Source organism: Ornithodoros turicata, chromosome 4 (assembly GCF_037126465.1).
Source record: "Ornithodoros turicata isolate Travis chromosome 4, ASM3712646v1, whole genome shotgun sequence".
Taxonomy (NCBI): Eukaryota; Metazoa; Arthropoda; class Arachnida; order Ixodida; family Argasidae; genus Ornithodoros; species Ornithodoros turicata.
Genome location: NC_088204.1, coordinates 20145182 through 20164762, shown reverse-complemented (window position 1 = coordinate 20164762; position 19581 = coordinate 20145182). Strand labels below are relative to the sequence as shown.

General features: G+C 45.3%; 1 protein-coding gene across 5 annotated transcripts in view; it reads right to left on the bottom strand.

Moving 5' to 3' along the window:
- The window catches only part of LOC135391283 (microtubule-associated serine/threonine-protein kinase 3-like), a 207525-nt gene that overhangs the window by 65976 nt on the left and 121968 nt on the right, over window positions 1-19581 (bottom strand). For all 5 annotated transcript variants that reach the window (XM_064621486.1, XM_064621483.1, XM_064621485.1 and 2 more), the window contains one exon: window positions 5812-6046. In XM_064621486.1, coding sequence (XP_064477556.1) covers window positions 5812-6046 — 235 coding nt within the window. The remainder of the gene's footprint in view (window positions 1-5811; window positions 6047-19581) is intronic.

Sequence of the window (19581 nt, the reverse complement as noted above, 5' to 3'; positions counted from 1 at the left end):
AATAATGGTTGTGCATAAAGTCGTTTTGTTGAAAGTACAACGCTGTGCTGTGTGTTTTAGCGGAATAATTCACTGAAGTTTTCAATCAACCCAAACTGAGCTCGGGTCAACACCTCATTCTGTTTCTCTGGTGGAGTTCTGTTCTCTAGAAGGACTTCAAATACCAACACGCTGGAAAACTCTGCCGAGGTGGGCACATTTCGAACAGGAAGAGTCACGCGTCTTTCCCTTGCCCTCCTATCCCGTACTCTTTAATTAGGAGAAAGCAGCCTCCGGAATAAGTGGGCCCAGCAATAAAGAGGGCAATCGAATTAGAGCGCGCGTGCCATACGAGACGACCTCGTGTCTATCCTATCCAAGAGACGAAATAAGCGATGTCATCACTATGAACATGTGGCAGGACAAGGCACGTAGTGTTACTGTTTTTATGCTGGAGCTTAGCGCAGATGTCGAGGATAAACGACTGCTCATGGCACTAACATGTTCTTTTTGAGCCGGCTGGCGAAACTGCGACGTACTAAAAAAGTGCTAGAAATGCGTTCTGAGAAACAAGAGCATGCTCAACACGAAAAACCACTTTCAACGATCTGTAGTCGCTCTTCACAGATTTGGCCAGGAGCTGTGGAAGATCTATCAGATGCTTTGAATTTGGGTCGCACGTGCGTTACCACGTCATCTGTAGCAGAGCGTCACACCGAACCGGACCCGAAACCGTATTTAACGGTTATTTTTTTGCTGGAACTGAACCGGAACCGAACCGATCTAAAAACTTCGGTTACCGGTTCCGTTCGGGTTGGTGTGTGCCGCCTGTAATCTATCCTAGAGTCACTAAATGGGGGTACAGAGTATCGCATTCCTTTTTCGCGCCGGAGACGCCGTTCAGTGTCCGCGATTGGGGCCCCCGATCGTGTCACGTGGTTTCTCCTTCCAAGAACGCGCCGTCCATGTTGAGTCGGTTGCGAGCTGGCTCGACTGCGCGCAGTTCTCCGGCGGAGAAGGGAGAGGTTGGCATCACATTGCTACCGCAACCGCGCCGGATCCAAGATGGCGGTCTCGCTCGCCGGCGTGGTTCAGTGTCGCTACTCTGCTCCCTATTTAGTGACTCTAATCTATCCCATCGTCTGGTGGCGACATCCCTGACATAATACTCGAGATCTGGCGGTCCATTCGGTAGCGCGAGACATATACAAGGCCAAGGGTGAAGGAAGTTGTCCTCTCGTCGCCGCTTATACAAGAAACATGTTTTGATGTCATCCTGACATAAGGGACCAACACATATTTCATGCTGTAGTCAGTAGTCACACGGACGTTCCACTTCGAGATGATGTGTTACCGTTACAATATAGGCATATCGTTTTATTTATTTATATTTGTTTTTCCCAATTCAAATCATATCCTGCTGGTCGAAACAGAAATCAATGCATAAAAAAACGTAACTAAGAGATCTCGTATCATTTTTAGTGGCTACCTATAATTTTCTAGCATATCAGAACCTCGAACCGGTTCCGAACCGGTTTACAGCCTGTGAACCGGTTAATCGAACCGATATGCAGGGTGTCCCATCAAAAAGGGCCAGAGGTTAAAGAAAAAAAACGGAGTGCTCTACACAAATGGAACCAACTGTACGTGCTTGGCAGTTGTGTGGTCTATCCAAAAATATTTTTTTCAGCGCCCCTTGTCAATTAATTAGCGGTAATTAATTTTCTAACTTTTTAATTATAAAAGCTACGAAGTTGTTCCAATGAGAACATTTGATCTCTTCGGTCACCTGATACCAAAGCCATTTTCAGAACAAAAATCCCTTCAATAGATCGTTCGCACGAAATTCGTGAAGGAACACCTTTTTTTTCTTTATTTTGTTTATTGCGCGTCTCTAGAGACGCGTCTTTCATTCACCCCCAATACGAGACGATGAAAGAGCACACGATCGCCTCTTGCGTCCTGGAAAAAGATTAAAAGAAAACAGAAAATGCAACCCAAGATAAGTACTGTTGGCATAGTCACCCGATACATTTCTTTTTGTTTTGTTTCCTCAAGTTAAAGCTCATCTACGAACGCATGAGGCAGCACTGTGCTCTTTCACTCCTTCACACTGGGGGTGAAGGAAAGACGCGTCTTCGAAGATGCACAATGAACAAAGTAAAGAAAAAAGCGGTGTTCCTTCACGAATTTTTTACGGACGATCTCTCGAACGGATTTTTGTTCTGAAAACGGCTTTGGTATCAGGTGATCGAAGAGATCACATGTCCTCCTTGGAACAACTTCGTAGCTTTTATAATTAAAAAGTTAATTATGGAAAGTTAATTAAGACATTGCCTTAGGAGTCTGCCAATGCCCTCCATAGGGAGTGCCCTTCAGCATATGCTATATTGCAATAGATTTCATGTCGGAAAAAGTGATAGATATATTTTTAAAGAATATGTTCACGTTTAGGTGGGACATCCTGTATGTGAACTACGGAGCTGAACCGGAAGCGAACCTTTGTGGCCAACCCGACACAAACCGAAAAACGTTTCGGTTCGACGCTCTGGTCTGTAGTTCCTCACGAAAAGGAAACGAAGCGCATAGTTTCAAGAATGAATATATACAGGGTTGTACAGGATAAAGTACGCGGGGTTTCCAATTTGGAAACCCCGATTTCCAAACTCGAATTTGGAGTTTGCAGTTCTCTGGCGAAAGGACATCGAAGATAAAGATCAAGCTGCGCCGTACGATGGTATGCAGATATATCTTCGTCACAGTATTGTCTGCGGGTTTTCCAATGGAGACAAAAACGCAAAGGAGGACTGCTCGGCAGCTATGCGTTGGAGCACATAATGTGCGCTAAAATTACAAATACAAGCGTCGTCTGTCCATATCCTTGCTGTTGTTTGTAAAAAAAGAAGAAGAAAAAACGCTCGCCTATACCTATAGGGCTCTTTAGTTTTACGCGATAAACTCCAATTAACGCTCTATTTTATATATTCATGTATTTAGTATTTTGGATATATCCGAAAAACTCAGTTTCGTCAGCCCCCAGAGTGGTAATGCAGGGTCCTCCCGTACTCATTTTCTTTCGTCTCATTTTTCATTTAAGAGTTTACTAAAGACAGTCCAAACGCCGGGAACAGTGATATTTATTCCGTAGAATACACAAGTGCACACATTTAAGGTTTTTTTTTTCTTTTTTCAAATTTCAGAGATACCTTGGATATCTCCTAGTTCGAACTGAGAAGGGGAGAGAAAACAGGTGATTGCATGACAGCCTCTTACAACATATATGATCATTCCACGGCAGCATGAACAGAGAGCTGTAGTAGTATCACTCTTAGAAAAAAAGGTAGAGCAGTTACACCTTTTAAGTACCAGCTCCCGTGGCATAGTGGTTAAGGTGATCGCTTTCCACGCCGAGACTGGGAGGTGACACGGGTTCGAATCCTCTCACCGGCTGTGCTGTCTGAGGTTTTCCCTGGGTTTTCCGAAGACTTTCCAGACGAATGTCGGCACAGTTCCCCCTGAAGTCGGCCCAGGACGCACACTAACCCCCCTGTCCCCCACTCGCCTTCCTGCTGTACTCTCTCCATCTGTCCACGTCTGTACGCCGCTCATAGCCACAGTTGCTTCGCGGCGCTAACACGAAATTTAAAAAATAAAAAACATCTTTTAAGAGGTAATAATTGTCGCATATGATGTGCCTAAAAGGTTGAAAAGTTCTACCTGCTGCCTGGTTGAAGTCGGCACAACAGATTAGCGCAAAACCCAAAACAAATTTTAGCTGCAGTTATGCTTCGTTGTACACAATATGTGCTCAATGTGCACTGCACTGTCAAGGCTGTGAAAGCAACACTTCCTGAAAGTGCATCTATACACATTTTGCGCTGCACCTGCAAAGAGGGGGGTAACAGGCAAAGTTACCACCCTTTTACACCCTTTCGTCAGACGATACGTTGACTTAGGTGGGTGACTATAGAAGTTACCGACTTTTCACGCCCTTTTTTCTGAGAGTGTACACGTATTTGTGTTGGAGCATTTTCCGTGACTCCCGTACCCTATAGGGTTACTTTGTTAGACAGTTAAATCCTCACATTTTCACTGACTTTTTTTCTTTTGTTTTTATACATGAAAGCAGTCACGCACTATATGACCAAGAAAACGGAAGCAAGAAAGATCGCCTATATAGAGTTGACACAGATGCATGACGAATTTGTGCAGTATATACTATGAGTATCAGAATAAAGAGTATTAGCAACGCACTGCACTGCCAATAAGCTTATATGTGTCCCATGAAACGGACGGAGCTGTCCCTGCACGCGCAAGCGCCGATATATTGAAGTTCCCTGCGCGCCAAGTGCCGTTTCCAACGTTATTAAACGCAAAGAAAGACCTCGGATAACAAATGCCAATTTGTGTAAGTACGCACGGATGCCATTAATGTAATTGGACGTTTCTGATGTTCTTCTGTCATCGTGCCCAATTAAAAAGAGATTTGGTTGGTGTACAATGTTACTGGTGAGGCAGCGTCAGCCCTTTCGTTCTTTTTACTCGCTTGCGATTTCTCCGACAAAGTTCGGGAATCAATTCCCAGGTTATCCCCATGAACGTAAGAGACGGTTCTTTGCATCGATGTGAACCTGCATTGCAAGTTTCATAGCGAAGAGGGTAATAGAAGCGGAGAAAATGGGCACCGCGAATACCGAAACTCAGGCTGCTCTGACATCACAGCCTTCACCGCAGCCAGCGAGGAAGCGCAACGAGAAGTCACGTGCTTACGCAGCCAATGGGAATGGACGCAGCTCTGAGCTCTGTGACGTCTGCGCTTCGCTCGGGAGTGTGTCCGAGAGCTTGTATCTCGCTAAGTACGACGCGTAGAAGAAGAATTATTTTTTTCCTCATTATTCTGGCGTGCAGTATACAATGCGTCCACAATGTAATGAACCACATCTATGAAAGCGTCCCAATCCCTTTAAACTTCCAACAAGAACTTCGACTTTTCGTGAAAGTGAAAGCTCCGACAAAGTCGGAGCACGGCGTCCACCAGTCGTACGTGACAGCGTGTCTGTGAACTGCACTGTAAGAAAAAAGGAGTAATTTTGCTCCTTTTGGGGGACTAAATGCATTGCCACAAAACATAGGTCCTTTCGGGAGTAAATTCACGGGAGTACATGAATGTCACAGAGCGGAGACTGCATTTCACGCTCTGTTCTAAGAGTACCAGGTACATAATTCGTGTGAATGAACGAATATACTTTGAATCAAGCCGTCAACCGTGATATATCGAGTGATATAAAATCTTGCGACATGCATAGGGCACAATGTGCGAAGAAAGAACCACTAACTGTTTCTTACTCTGTGTGGACGGAAAACTGTGAAGTTGCTGAGTTATACCAGCCTTATGCACATATTTACGTAGACTGTTGCATTCGGGAGACCATTTGCTAATTTCAGTGACAATTTGCAGTCCTGGGGAGTAAATGTCGGGGTTAGGGAACTAAAACGGGGAGTAACTGCAGTCTAGGAGACTTGGGCCCGGTTTCACCAACGCCGATTAACACTTGAACCGATATCAATTTAACGCTTAACTGTGCTTCACAGAGGGCAGTTATTATTACTGAAACATTCATCACGTCACCAACTAGTGTCTGCAAAAAAGAACTGAGCGTTAACTGCAAGTTTTAGCAACGCTTGATCTTGGTTCAAAGTTAACCAGCGTTGGTGAAACCGGGCCTTGAAGCCGCAATTACTCCCTGTTTCACTCCTTTCTTTTTTCTTTTTTTACTCTGTAACATGATCGACGGCTTCGAGCGAAAGGCTATCTTGCCTTGTGAAACTCACCTAATCCTTGTGCCACCGCGCTGAAGGGTCCTGGAGTTGCGGCTATGCTCTCGCGCCGGCGACGGTGGATGGCGTCTTCAACGTGCCCTCGTGGTCCGCCAGAACGAGCAAGACGTCGGACGGGGGGCCATAAGGAGGACGAGGCACCCAGCTCACCGTGGAGGGACGCCTCGTCGAAACGTCGAGGAGAGCTGCTGGGCGGAGTACGGGACAAGTAACATCCGCTGCCTTCCAACTGGAAAGACAGAGACCACATTGTCATTGGGATCGAGGCACATAGACTCAAAGACAGGGGCGCTCGGCGGGGAAGTGTTATATAATTCTTAAAAATAAGCTGCACGACATAACCATTCGCAAACTCCTAGGTGACGCTGATAAACATTTTTGCCTATACACACTATACTTAGGGAGTGACTTTTTTCGGGTTAAATGCTTTTCTCAGATTCGGGGGTAAAAATCGGGCGCTATTTTTAAATCTGTAATTCGTCGACAAATCGAGGGATAATTGTGCCCTCGGGTGTTATCGGGTGGTTTTGTTTCTCCTCTTGTCTATTAAGTCCTTTCCTAACCTCCCTCTCTTTCTCTCTTTCTTTTTTTTTTTTTTTTCGGGATCTGACCTTCCAGCGGTAATCCCCGAAGGCATAGACAGTGTTGACACACATGGGTGTATTGCTGGGAACGTAAGTGACCCACTCTTACATGTGTTACATGTGGCGACCTTTGTTCGTCTTCAGTGGAAACGTCACTTGCGGATTTCATAGTGACTGAAATCCGGGGAGAAATCGGGTTTAACCCGAATTGGTCGGAGGTCAGTTCGGGGGGGGGGGGGGGGGAGAATAACTGGACGGAATCGGGTTTAACCCGAAAAAGTCACTCTCTAACTATGCTCTCTTGAAACAGAGCTTCGCAGCATAGCACGCCTCTCCGGCAACAGTCATCCCAAATGACATCGTTCCTCTCCAATAATTTTTTGGGAGGTGTACGTTTTTTCGTGTTACTTACGCATTTATGTCAGTTGTCACAAAAAGGCGTATGCCCCGCGGTTTTCACAAATCCGGAGGGACATAATGTTTTAAGAGTGAATGGCACTTTGTATTCGACTCACGTACGGATTATCTAAGCAAAGTTTGTTAACCGACCTCAAAAATTCGCCAAGCAAAGGTAACATTTTTCATCCTGAATTCGGAAGCCTGCGGCCATAGTACACTATTTAAATCCAAATCACTAGATTTTTCGTAAGATTTCCGCAAAAATTTGACGCCGGAAAATCTGTCGCTCGCTAAAATTTGCGTTCGCGGAGCTTTTCGCCTATAGACGAAGCGAAGTGGAAAGAGCAGCACAGCAGGACGTTATTCCGAGCGAGGACCTCTTTAATGGCCGTTAAAGGACGAAAGGTTGATAGCGGCGCTTGCAGAAGAGGGAAACACTTTTTTTTAAAGGTACTGTAAAGCAGCACCGATCAAATGTCATTTAGTGTGGCTATTCGATAGTCCATGCAAGCCACCAGGACAAAAACTGCGCAAGTTTCATTCCAATTGACGGTGCAATTAATTAGAAAATTATAACTAAAGGCTACGGGCAACACTGTACTAGATATTCGAAATGATTCCGTACTTCTGACACATACGGCGGCAACCACATTGCATGCGTATAACACTGGGCCCGACATAACAATCCACCACAATCCACCATAAAACCCGTCTCTGCAATTCACACAACGATCCACATCTGAGGATAAACGGATAAGCGAACTGAAATGAAATGCTGAGCCGTTGAAGAAAATGTGTCAGACGTTCAAGAAACCAGACAGCGTCGGGACTTGTTTGTTCACAGAGGCTCACAGAGAGAGTTTGTTCGTTCGAAAGAGACCGCGTACAGAAGGAGCGCGCAGGCGTAGCAGAGAAGTAGGGAGAGCCTCCATCGAACAGCGGCCAGCGCTGGGTTACCTCGCAAAAAACACTGTTAAAAGGGGTTTCAGAATGCATAGGTAAACAGGAAAACTAATAATATGGTTACTAAAATAACGAAGTTCCGATGTAATAGTGTGTAATACCAATTTTCAGTGTTGCACGCTGTACAGGGGGTTGTTTGACACCAGGCGTCGCACCGCTCCACTACGCCGCATTTTTCATGGCCAATTAAAAATATTTATAGCGCGTTGTCGGTCGTATGGTTCCGCATATGGTATTTAGAAGCAACAAAGTCTCTAGTCACATCACCGGCATACCATGCTTGTCTACTGCTTTACAGTACCTTTAAGAGCCAACATTTCAGTAGCAAGAGCAACTGTCACCTTCCGACACAGCTTTCTCGTGACGGGCCACGCTTCTTCGTGGCATACCTGTCGAAGCGCGGTCCACCACGAGAGAGCTTGTACAAAATAAATGTAGAAACCTCCAGTGTTCTCATAGATCGAGAAGTTACCCGTCAAAAAGAACTCGTTACGAGTTAAGTTACCGTGTGAAAAAGTGTAAGTAAGTTAATGACGAAGTTCATCAGCCTGAAATGTAACTCGCAGTTACGGAGTTACTTAAAAAACAGAACGAGTTACTTCCAAGTTACTTCGGACACAAAATAGCACTACACAGGTGCAGCGCGCGTGAGCAGTTGAGTAGAGTTGTCTGTGGAGGAGTGACACACGCTTAGATCGTTTTCGTTTATGTCCAACAAGTCGAACGCTTTGCATCTTACTCATTGTGGGCGCACAATGGTTCAGACTCATTCCAATGACAGCGGTTCTTACTTCCTGGATAGAATACTGTCATTGATTGAATATCACGTTTTATGGCATAAAACGTCATGAAAGAACCAGAGAGAAAGCAAGAAAATGTGTGGACGTGAGTGAAAAGAGAATTAAAAGTAACTTGGAACTTAGCTTCAGTTACTTTGGCAAAGTTACCTGAAAAAGAAACGAGTTCCTCTGAAAGTTACCACGGCGATAAAATACCGAGTTAAGTTACAAGTTACCAAAAAGGGGAACTTAGTTACAGTAACGAGTTACCTCGAACTCTGAGTGTTCTTATATTTCGATTGCTTTTAAGACTGTATAGGGGCCAAAGGTACCACAGTGCCCGAAGCGTACCCGAAGAAAAAGAAGCGCTCTTGGCAGGAGGACCCTGTTGCCCAACTGCACTGTCTTTACTGTTCACATTGCTGTCCATCATCACGGCAAACACGTCCACACGTCCAGCACACAGATAAGCCCATTTCTCAACATCAGAACATGAGCTCACTTGAGCAAACAAAACCTGCAAGTGGTGCGGCCATACTAATACGTGTATTTTCTATCCGCTCTTTTCAGGTATGCGCAACACGCATGCCCCCAACGGCTTTTCTTTTTCCTTTTTTTTTTCTTCCAGCGGCAGGAGTGTATTTGTTTTTCCAACAAACACTCGGAGCTTCCACTGTTGAAGCAGCACGTCCGTGTGCTCTATTATTCATGACCGCATCTCTACGAGCAAGTCTCAAGAACACACACACACACGAAGAAAAAGTAAACGAGGTAGCATTGCAGAAACGAGCCTCCGCGTTGTCTGTTTGTGCCAACCTCGGCTTTGTTGCGGAAGGGAGTTACGAAAGTTCGAGAGAGTTGATTAACTTTTATTTGACGGAACGCATAATATATCCCGCAGAGGGCGATACGCAGGGGGGGTTCAGAACTTATGAAACAGGGATGAGAAAATGAAGACCGAAAAAAATGACGTTTACATAATTCATCAAGTAGCATCATGTTGCCCCTTAGTTTTCCTATGCTCCGGTAGCTTCAGGAACGATAGCAATGGTTTAGTATGGAAATTATAATGTGAAAGACAGGGCTCGGTATACAACCCATTAAAGGAACGGTGCGAGAGCATGGCGCTGGTCGGCCGATCTGCTTCAGACGCGGGACGGGCGGCCCAAAAAGAAAGAAGGGAAAAAGAAGGCGCGTGCCTAGCTATTGGGCGGACGACGTGACATCATTGATGTGCAGCCAGAAGCAAGAGGCTTTCCTGACCCGCGAGATTTGAAAGCTCTCTTGCGAAGAAGCCTAATCAAAGGTCGAAAAATTATAACGCCGAACTGTCCGAAGGCCGAAAAACCATAAAGCCCAGCAATAGGAAGACCGAAAGTCAAAAGGCCGAAAATCAGAACACCGGACAATCAGAAAGCCAAAAATAAAAACTCCAAAGAGACAGAAGACCTGGAGTGAGCACCCCACCACTGAAGGGGATTGTTCTTTTCATAAGATTATGAAAAGTTTTGTGGCTCTTTTATTAGAAACGAAATAATTGGAATGCATAGCATTTGGTGCTCGGAAATAATCTGGCTAGAGAGAGACGGAGAGAGAAAAGCAGTAATCTATAACATGTTTATTACAAAAAGTGGTTATACCTCTACTTTTCCTTTTAGTTTTCCTTCTAAATGATAGAAAGTACGTCATTTAACGGGAAGTTCGGGTGAAATGATTTATTCACTGTGTTAATTCCCAACAAGTCTATCCTACTCAATTTGTAGAGCTAATTTTTTATCGCAGTTGGAATAGCAGCTTTCGTATCTTGAGTTCCTTGTTTTTCCGACCTTTCGGTAATTCGGTTTTCTGGCTCTTCGGCCTTCTGATTGTTCGGTGTCTTGATCTTTCGGTCTTCTGGTTTTCGGCCTTATGATGGTTCGATGTTTTGATTTTTCGGCTTTTTTGAGTTTCGGCCTTACGATTGCCACCTCTCTCGCGAACTTAGGATTGCGCCCTGCACGAGTACTTTTTGTGCGAATATGTGTCCCAGCAGGGCTTGTAATCCTAATTTCTACTCCTCGTGATTGTTTTTCTTCTTTCGAGCCCTTCTATGCTCCTTTAAAACCGCATTCCTGGGACAGCAGAATAAACGAGACCCGATCGATAATCGACGTAGCGTAACCTTTAGAAGTCTCCCCCCCCCCCCCCCCTCCTCACGCCAGTTGCAGCGAGCAACCGGCATTCACACCGAATACCATTCATGTAGTACCGTTATATGAAAATGACTTTCCCTTATCGAATGAGTTTGGGGAACTTCACTTCTACTTCTTCTAATTCCACGTCACTTCCATCTGGCACGAACCGGCGCGTGCTCCCGAGCGCAGAGGTGGAGTTGAAAACGGCAACGTCAAATAGCAATAAGAAAAGGAAGCGTAAATTAAGACTTATCGGGCCACAGATGTTTTTCGAGTTTATTTTTGCATTAGAAAGAACGACTTCGCAATACTTGCAACTAACTACTTCTATATTCCCTGTCGCAACTTCCGCACCTGAGTTCTATGTTGGCCCATATTTATTTGTTGAGCGAATGCTTTGAGCCTGCATACATGATCGCGAGCACTTATGGCTGAACATTTCTCTTCCACCACGCTATTCTTTAAATAATTTTTGTTTTAAAGACGGAATTTCGAAAGAAAACGGGACCACATTATGCTCAACAGTATAATGCGTTCCTAATGCTTCAGTGATCATCATTGCCATCATTTGCAAATGAAAAAAAAAAAAATTTTTTTTAGCGTAGTTCCTGGCATTATCTGGCACGAGAGTATAGCGCGACATAATATCGTGATTGGCCACTCTCCACTCCTACCAAGCAAGCACTCGCTCGCTATGGTACGCAATATCCGGTGTGACGGGGGCATTTCAAACCGAAGTCCGGCAATGCCTCAAAAGCGCAGCTTCGGAGGCACGTATACAGTTATTGCACTCTCGAGAACAATGAAGGGTTCGACCACCTGGGGATCTTTTGACGTACGTCGGACGTATCCGACACACGGTGCTGGAAGCAATGTTTACCTCTCCCACATTGCTATTCAATCGAACAGATCTGGGGTCGATATACGTCCGACGAGACGTTGCTTGTGGAGACGTTGCACTGCTGGTATCAGTAAGATATGGTAAGCGCAATGTTACACAGCTATATGAATTCATCGGTCCGCCCTTTCGCCTCAGAGATGCCAGTGTCCATGCGGTTCAGAGCCCATAGTGTTGACCACAACACGGAGAAGTCATGATGGTCGACCGCCTCTTCAAGTGAAAACACTGGTCACTGCGCCGCGTCTTCATGACTATGCATTTGTAACCAAGAAGAAGCACTATATTTCAATCCGAATGTTCGTTCACACTTAGCAGCATCACTTACCAGCCTCCGGTACATTCGTGTAGTGAAATCGAAGCTGGCGGAGCTTAGGCTCCAACTCCATAAAACGTTTCGTCAAGGAGAGCAGACGTGTCGCCTAAAGAGTGTTCAGTTCATCACCTGTCCTTTCCACGACGTCCGATGAACAACAACGCTTCCTGCTCGGTCGGGTTGCCGGCGCCGCGCCACCGGAGAAATCGCAAAAAAGGAAGAAAAAGACGGCGCGGCCATATGACGTCAGCGGCTGGCAGCCGAGTGAGGGGGCATTTCTGCCGCGAGAGTCAAAGCTCCCTCGCGCGCCAGGATTGCGCGGTACGCTCAAACTTTTTGTGCGAATATGTATGCGAATAAGGGTTCAGAATCGTAATTTCTACTTCTCCCGTCATATTTTATTCCGATCATTTCCATGCTCCTTTAAGAAAGCCTGGAAGTCATTGGTATGTGTGCGGGGCTACGTCAAACCTCAATACCCACAGCGACAACGCAAAGGCAGGACAGTGTCAGTCGCAACATTCTGGTGTAGACGTTTCAAACATAACCCCAGATAATACAAAACACAATGCACCGAAACGCGTCGTTAACAAAGAAATGTTCTTTTTTTTGTATCATTCCATCGATTTCCACGACCTTTCGAAAAGTCCTTTCCCTGACACGTGACATACTCTCAGACATTCTTTCTTTTCACAAAGCCCCCCCCCCCCCCCATCGGTAAACTTAGAACTCTAACCAACACGGAACACATACACACTCATCATTTAACCAAAGCCGTTGGGGCTGCCGCTCAAGGATTAGACGTATATAAACACAGCCACCGCGGAGAAAGTTTGAGAAGGATTCGAAATCTCGGTCGTCCTAGATTAGATAGAAAAGGGAAAAACGAGGAAATGTTTTCCCTTCACCGGTCTCTCGGGGATGGAAAGATCGAGAATGATGCAAGGGCACTCGAATGTCTTACAAGCGACATTTTTGTAGCGTCCCTCAAGCGGTCGCTTGTGGCAATATCACCATCACTCTAAGAAGAAAGAAAGAAAAAAAAAGATTAATTTTAGTCCCCTTGGGTACTAATTGCAATGGCACAAGAATAATACCCCTGTCAGACGGCATGCTCGAAGGACTTCGGGGAATTTTCATTTGCAAAAAATGACCTCTGACAGCCGTGTCAGACGGCAGCTCAAAGGACCTTTCTAAGAAATGACCATCAACGCGAAAGGAGGTCCCCAACGACATTTGAGGAGCAGAAAGGAGCAATCTCGACAACAGTGTTATGCCATTGTACCCTCGCTACCTTCGCAGCTGAATGTAGGAAAACCTATAAAATACGGATAATGGAGTGAAACTGTGTAAACGCATTTAGATCCTATTTAGAGAAGTACATATGGCTTCTGCATCTTGATTTGTGGCGCACAGACCAACTTCAAATTTCCACAGCAGACAGGGAAAACGAAACCGAAAAAGGGAGCCGGTGAGGGCAGTCAGTTGAGGAGCACCCCTTTCCCGCCTGTCTGGCAGGCGCTCCCGAACAAAGGTCATTTGAGAGGCCGAAGGCCATTTCTCGCAATTGACATTTGAAATGCTGTCTGACTAGGGTATTAGTCCCTTTAGAGAATAAATGCGTAGGACTAAATGAATGCCACAGAGTGGGGACTGCATTCTGTTCTAAGAGTCCCGGGCACATAATTCACATGTATTAATGAAAATATCTGGAATTAAACCGTCAACCGGTGATATGTCGAGTGATACAAAATCTCGCAACATGCACAGGACACAATTTCGCATTTCGGGAAGGGGGGGGGCAGACCTTTTTGTGACACTTATGCAGAAATGTTAATTGTCACAAAAAGGCGTACGCCTCGCGTTTTCCACAAATCAAGTGTGATAAAGGTATCGCTTTGTATAGAGGTTGGCCTTCAGCGTGCTATGTGGTGAAGCTTTGTTTTAAGTGATATGTATCATACGTGTCAATGCGGTGACTTTTTAAGAGTGCGATTGATCGACTGATTTAGATAAAAGAAGAAAAACAAAAAATATTAAAATAGAGTGTAGCGTAATTATAGTTAGGGCCCTCAGTTTTCGGGTTTTATTTTTTGTGAAAATCGGGGGGTAAATATCGGGTTGAAAATCAGGACCTGCCAAACTGGGTAAAATCGGGTGATATACTGAGAAGTGATGTATTTTCGGGTGAAAAAAAACCTTTTATGTGTTGAAATTAATTAATTAATAATTGGGGGTATACGTCGCGAGACAACTGAGATCATGAGCGATGCCACAGCGGTCGGTCTGTGGAGTGTTGAAATTAAGTGAAAGAATATTTATTAAGAGACTGGTAGATAATTCACTGTATAACCACTGCATCCATCACTGTATCCATCGATGAGCATTGAGAGCATGCTCGCGCTCGCGTTGGTATGCCTCGTATATCGTTGGCTGTTGCTGCATCCTCTTTACTACTCCGCGTACTTTGCTGATACAAGATACTCCCTACAAGATTTGAAAGTTGGCTTCACCTAACACTTCCGTGTATTGCTTGCAAACCAACTTCAAGGAACGCCGAGCGTTTCTTCTCTGTTTAGCGTTATTCCTGATTCCTTTACTATTTTTGGTAACAGCACAATCGTATACGAAGAGGGGAGTCAAGTCCTGTAGATCACATAAACAAAATACAGAAACCGACACCGAAGATCTTCAGTGTCGGTTTCTGTATTTTGTTTATGGTAACAGCACAAGAAAGGGTCTCGCCGACGTCCACGGAAAGCACTAACAGTACAGAATCCAACACTGAAGTTTTCAACTTACTTATTGACACAAGCTTTCATGTAGCAGACTACATTTCTTCGGGTGTGAAAAACATAGGTCATTTTTGGTACGAAACCAGGGTATTACTTTGGTTGGCGTTGCCATTCTGCAAGGCGGCTTCACCTCATTATTGAAACGGATTTTGAGGGACAAGGGACGCTGTCATGGCCCCATTAATCTAACTTATCACTAAACTAACCAAGTTGATGATGTCTTAGGTTAGTTTAGTGAAGTTAGGTTAGATTAATAGGACCATGGCCGCTTCAATAATGAAGTTGGGAGTGCGAGGCAAGCTGCCACAGCCGCACTAATCTAACCTAATATATCACTAAACAAAGTGTATGACGTCATGGGTTAAAGTTGGCTTTCCCGTAACACAAATAAATGAATCGAAAAGTTCCGCTAAATCTACAAACGTACACTTAAAGCCACACTAAGCATTCGCAGAAGTGGGCTTGACCGCAATACACGGAAGTGTTAGGTGAAGCCAACTTCCAAATAGTGACGCCTACCAAAGGAACATTTTTCACGCTAGAAATCGGACCTGCATGCAAGCGTCTACAAACCCGACCTGTTTTGTTTACTTTACCAGCAAGACGTGGCGCGGTCGGGAGCAAATCGGGAGTCGTCGCGCGATTGCCGTAGTTCGCGCGTGTGCGGATCAAGTCCTTGGTTTGCACTTTCGGAAGCCCGGTTTACGGGTTTTATCGGGTCAAACCCGAACTATTTTGATGTAAATCGGGGAGGTAAAAACGGGCTTTATCGGGTTTTACCCGAAAACCGAGGGCCCTAATTATAGTGCACCCTTTGCTTTCTACCATTTTTGCTATGATCATTCCGTAAAATAAACCGCGCAACCTGTATAGGTACGACATGAGGCTGGGCAGCAGCATCAAAGGGGAATGAAGGCTTTGCTGCACGGGTATCGATTACTGCGGGTGTTCCGCCGACCACGACCGCTGGAAGGAACACCACTTCCCGAAATGAAGGCTTTGCTTACATACAACCAACAGACGCGGCAAAATGGCAGCGTTGCTGACGAGTACGCCGTATACCATTGTTCGGCAGCGAGTTGCCTTTCACGTATAAGCAGATGTCGGTCTCAGCTGGCTTCTCTTCAGCAAGAATACGATTTGAATGCTAAATTTGTGTTCTCGAACGTCGTCCATCATACGCGCTCAGAAAAAACAAAAAAAAAAAAAAAGAAAAGGAAGAAAGGTGGCAACTCCACGAGTTACTACCTCACGCGTACGTTGCCTCCTTGCTCAAGACCACAATTAAGGTACGTAACTGCCCTCTTTGTCGTGGTACAGAGTGCATAAAATATTGCAAGTCTTGCGACTGTCTGCATTTAACAAAAATGTGTTGCGGCCGGCCTCGGTAGCTCAGTCGGTAACGTATCCGCATGCTGATCCCAAGATCGCGGGTTCAAACCTGGCTGAGGACGGTGGCAACTAGGTGAAAGGGTACAAGTTGCTCAGACATGCCGTCTTCCACGAGGGACGTTCAATGTGGTGTATCCGTGTGTCGAGATTACGTAGACGTTAAAGAACCCTCAGGTGGGCAAAATTAATCCACAGACCCGAGTGTGACGTCACTCATGATCGCAGTTGTCTCGCGACGTAAAGCGCCGAATGCATGAGGTGAAACTTTGCACCCCTAACCAGGGGTGTAGCTTTACAACCTTTTGGGCGCAACATATATGTAGCAAGCCAGTTACCCCCTAAAAGGTGTAACGACTCTATCCTTTTTTTCTTTTATTTTTAGGGGGGGGGGGGAGTGTAGCGATGATAGCCCCCTTTTGAAGCAGCTGTCGAGATTTATATTCAAGCATCTGGGAAGCAATGCAAGTTTCACTTTCGTATCTGCAGCGGCCACATGGCTGATAAAATGATAACAGCCTCTTTCGTAAATGCTGGGCCACGCACCCTTCTGGTATCTCGAACGGGCGGTACCGATGCTCTAATGGCGAATTCGGGTGGTCATTTCGTGGCAACACGGCATAGCGCTCTGAAATTGCTAGGTCGGCGCCCGCGCTGCATCATGTGACCGTTGTCACTCGAACATGAGTGCCAGGGATCTAGCGGTTTTGGACGCTTGAATTACGCTAGGGGCATCGCGTTCGCTCGTCTTCGGATTCCGTCGTCTGCTAACCCACGTGAACTTCGACGTGCGGGCCAATGAGGTCCCTCGCCACCCTTGCGATGCGGATGTGACGACACCGGATATAGTTGGGGTATTCCGCTGCCCGGTCACTTCTAGGCCGGGCGAAAAAAAAAGTGCTAGCTGGCAAGTTCCTGGCTCTCGGAAGGCACGTGAACGTGCGAGATCTGGCAAAACTGGCGAGAACAGGCGGGATCATGGCAAAAAAAGTTGCCACGAAATGACCACACAAATTCGCCATAAGCAAGAGCGAACAGTAAACAAACCGCGGAAGCTGTTGTCAGGGCGCTCCGCTTGGACCAGGGGGGGGGAGATGATGGTGGCTCAGGAGTGGGAGAGGTGTGCTAACCCACTTGCTCTGGGATTTGGGTAGTCCAAGAGAACCTCCCACCACAGAAAACATGCGAGCATCCCTTAGTAGTCTTCACTTGGGATGCTCCCTGTACCACGGTAAGCGCCATGATTATAGGCGAAGTTACCCCATCCCGGTTTGACAAGTGACAAACTTGTACGTATCTTGAGTACGTACTCAAAATACAGTATTTTAAATACCTTTTCCGGTATTTTAGTACTCTACTCAATACTTTTTGCGAGAAGTATTTTTAAAGTATTTAAAATACTTTTTCAGTATTTGCTATTTAGTAGTACTCAAAATACTTCCCTTCCTGGTCAAGCAGTATCCAGCACATTTCCCCGCAGTGTCCAGTGCTGACTGGAACTTAACTCTCGTTTTTCTGTTTTTTTTTTTTTTCTTTTTTGGTGGGGGGAATTCGGGAACCTGCCATTTATCCTCCTGTACAACAGGCTGGTCCCACGCTTGGCCTTGCTTGTCAGTAGCCCGACCCCTTCGTCAGAAAACGGTTCCTATTCATATTGCGAGTTGAATATTCAGGGGATTAGGTACAAGAGAATTCCTGCATTTATTTCCTTGGTCACCAAAGCAATAAAAACGCGCCAGAAGTTGAAAGACCCGAGCTGACATACAGGAGGGATTACGAATTTTGGATCAGAACATATCACCAAAGTTTACTTGAGTTCACCAAAGTTCACCAAACATTACTTGACACTAAGACCTTGTAAACATAAGATATGCTTAAGTATGGGGGATGAAGTTTATTCCTTTCATTTGTACGGTCACGTTCAGAATACGCGTTTCACTTACTGCTAATACTAAAGTACTTTAAAGAGTATCTTAAATACTTCCGAGAGTATTTAGTACTCTACTCAAATTATTTTTTTAGTATTTTGTACTCTATTTTAAATACTTTTGCGCAGTATTTTGTACATGTCTGGACCAGTCGAAGATATAGCGCGCGCTCCAGATCGCTCTAGCGATCGGTGGCTGCCAGTCGAAGATGCCATCAGTATTTGGTGTACTGAGCGCAAGTTTAAAAGAAATGGCAAAGCTGACGTATGTGTGTATTTGCATTCCCTACGTCCCATAAATAAAGCTCCAAACTCCAGCCCATGGATTTCATCGTCCCAACGTTGTGTGACCAAGTAATGCATGCCGAGGCCGCTATCAGAAAGTAAGCTGCAATGCGGGGCCCCAGTTTTACGCGTATCAGGCAGATATTTAAGACCACTGTGTTTCGCAAATTCTGGGTGCTGAAATTTGTGTCTGAACTTGGTGCCGGAAACTGCCAGCATCGCCATTCGATAAAAGCTGCCACGTGCTTGTGCTGTAAATTCGTTTAAATTCTTACGAGGAACATGCACAACTATAACTGCGAAAACAAACTTCGTTAATTAAAATTAACTTGAGTTAAAATTAAGTAAACTTAAATAGGCCAACTTCCAGTATGGTTTCGGAAGCGTTTCATTCTTGCTCGAATTTTCCGTGCGCCTTTAAAATTCGCTCGCAAAATTTAGAAAATCGTTTTACAGTATTCATCACGATGAAGAAGCCTGCCTTATACAGAAGAAGAAAAGCAACAAAGACAGAGAAAGAGAAGGACAAAAAGAAGAAAAGAAAAACAAGAAGAAGAAGGAAAGAGAAGGAGGATGTTTTAAATTCCGCGCGCCCTTAAAATTCGCTCACAAAATTTAAAAAAAAATCGTTTTACAGTATTCATCACGATGAAGAAGCCTGCCTTATACAGAAGAAGAAAAGCAACAAAGACAGAGAAAGAGAAGGACAAAAAGAAAAACAAGAAGAAGAAGGAAAGAGAAGGAGGATGTTTTAAATTCCCCGCGCCCTTAAAATTCGCTCACAAAATTTAAAAAAAATCGTTTTACAGTATTCATCACGAGGAAGAAGCCTGCTTTACACAGAAGAAAAAGAACAACAAGAAGAAGAAAAGAGGACTTTTAAAAATTCCGTGTTAGCGCCGCGAAGCAACTATGGCTATGAGCGGCGTACATACGTGGACAGATGGAGAAGGGACAGTAGGAAGGAGTGGGAGGCGGGGGTTAGTATGCGTCCTGGGGCGACTTCAGGGTGAACTGTGCCGACATTCGTCTGGAAAGTCTGCCGGAAAACCCAGGGAAAACCTCTCACAGCCGGTGCGGGGATTCGAACCCGCGTCACCACCCAGTCTCGGCACGGAAAGCGGTCATCCTAACCACTATGCCACGGGAGCTGGTGGATGAGAAGGAGGAGGAGGCGAAAGAGGGAGAAGGAGGGAATGAAAGTCAGGCGAAGGCCTGTCTTCTTCTTCTGCGCACACAAACAACTTCCGCTCTC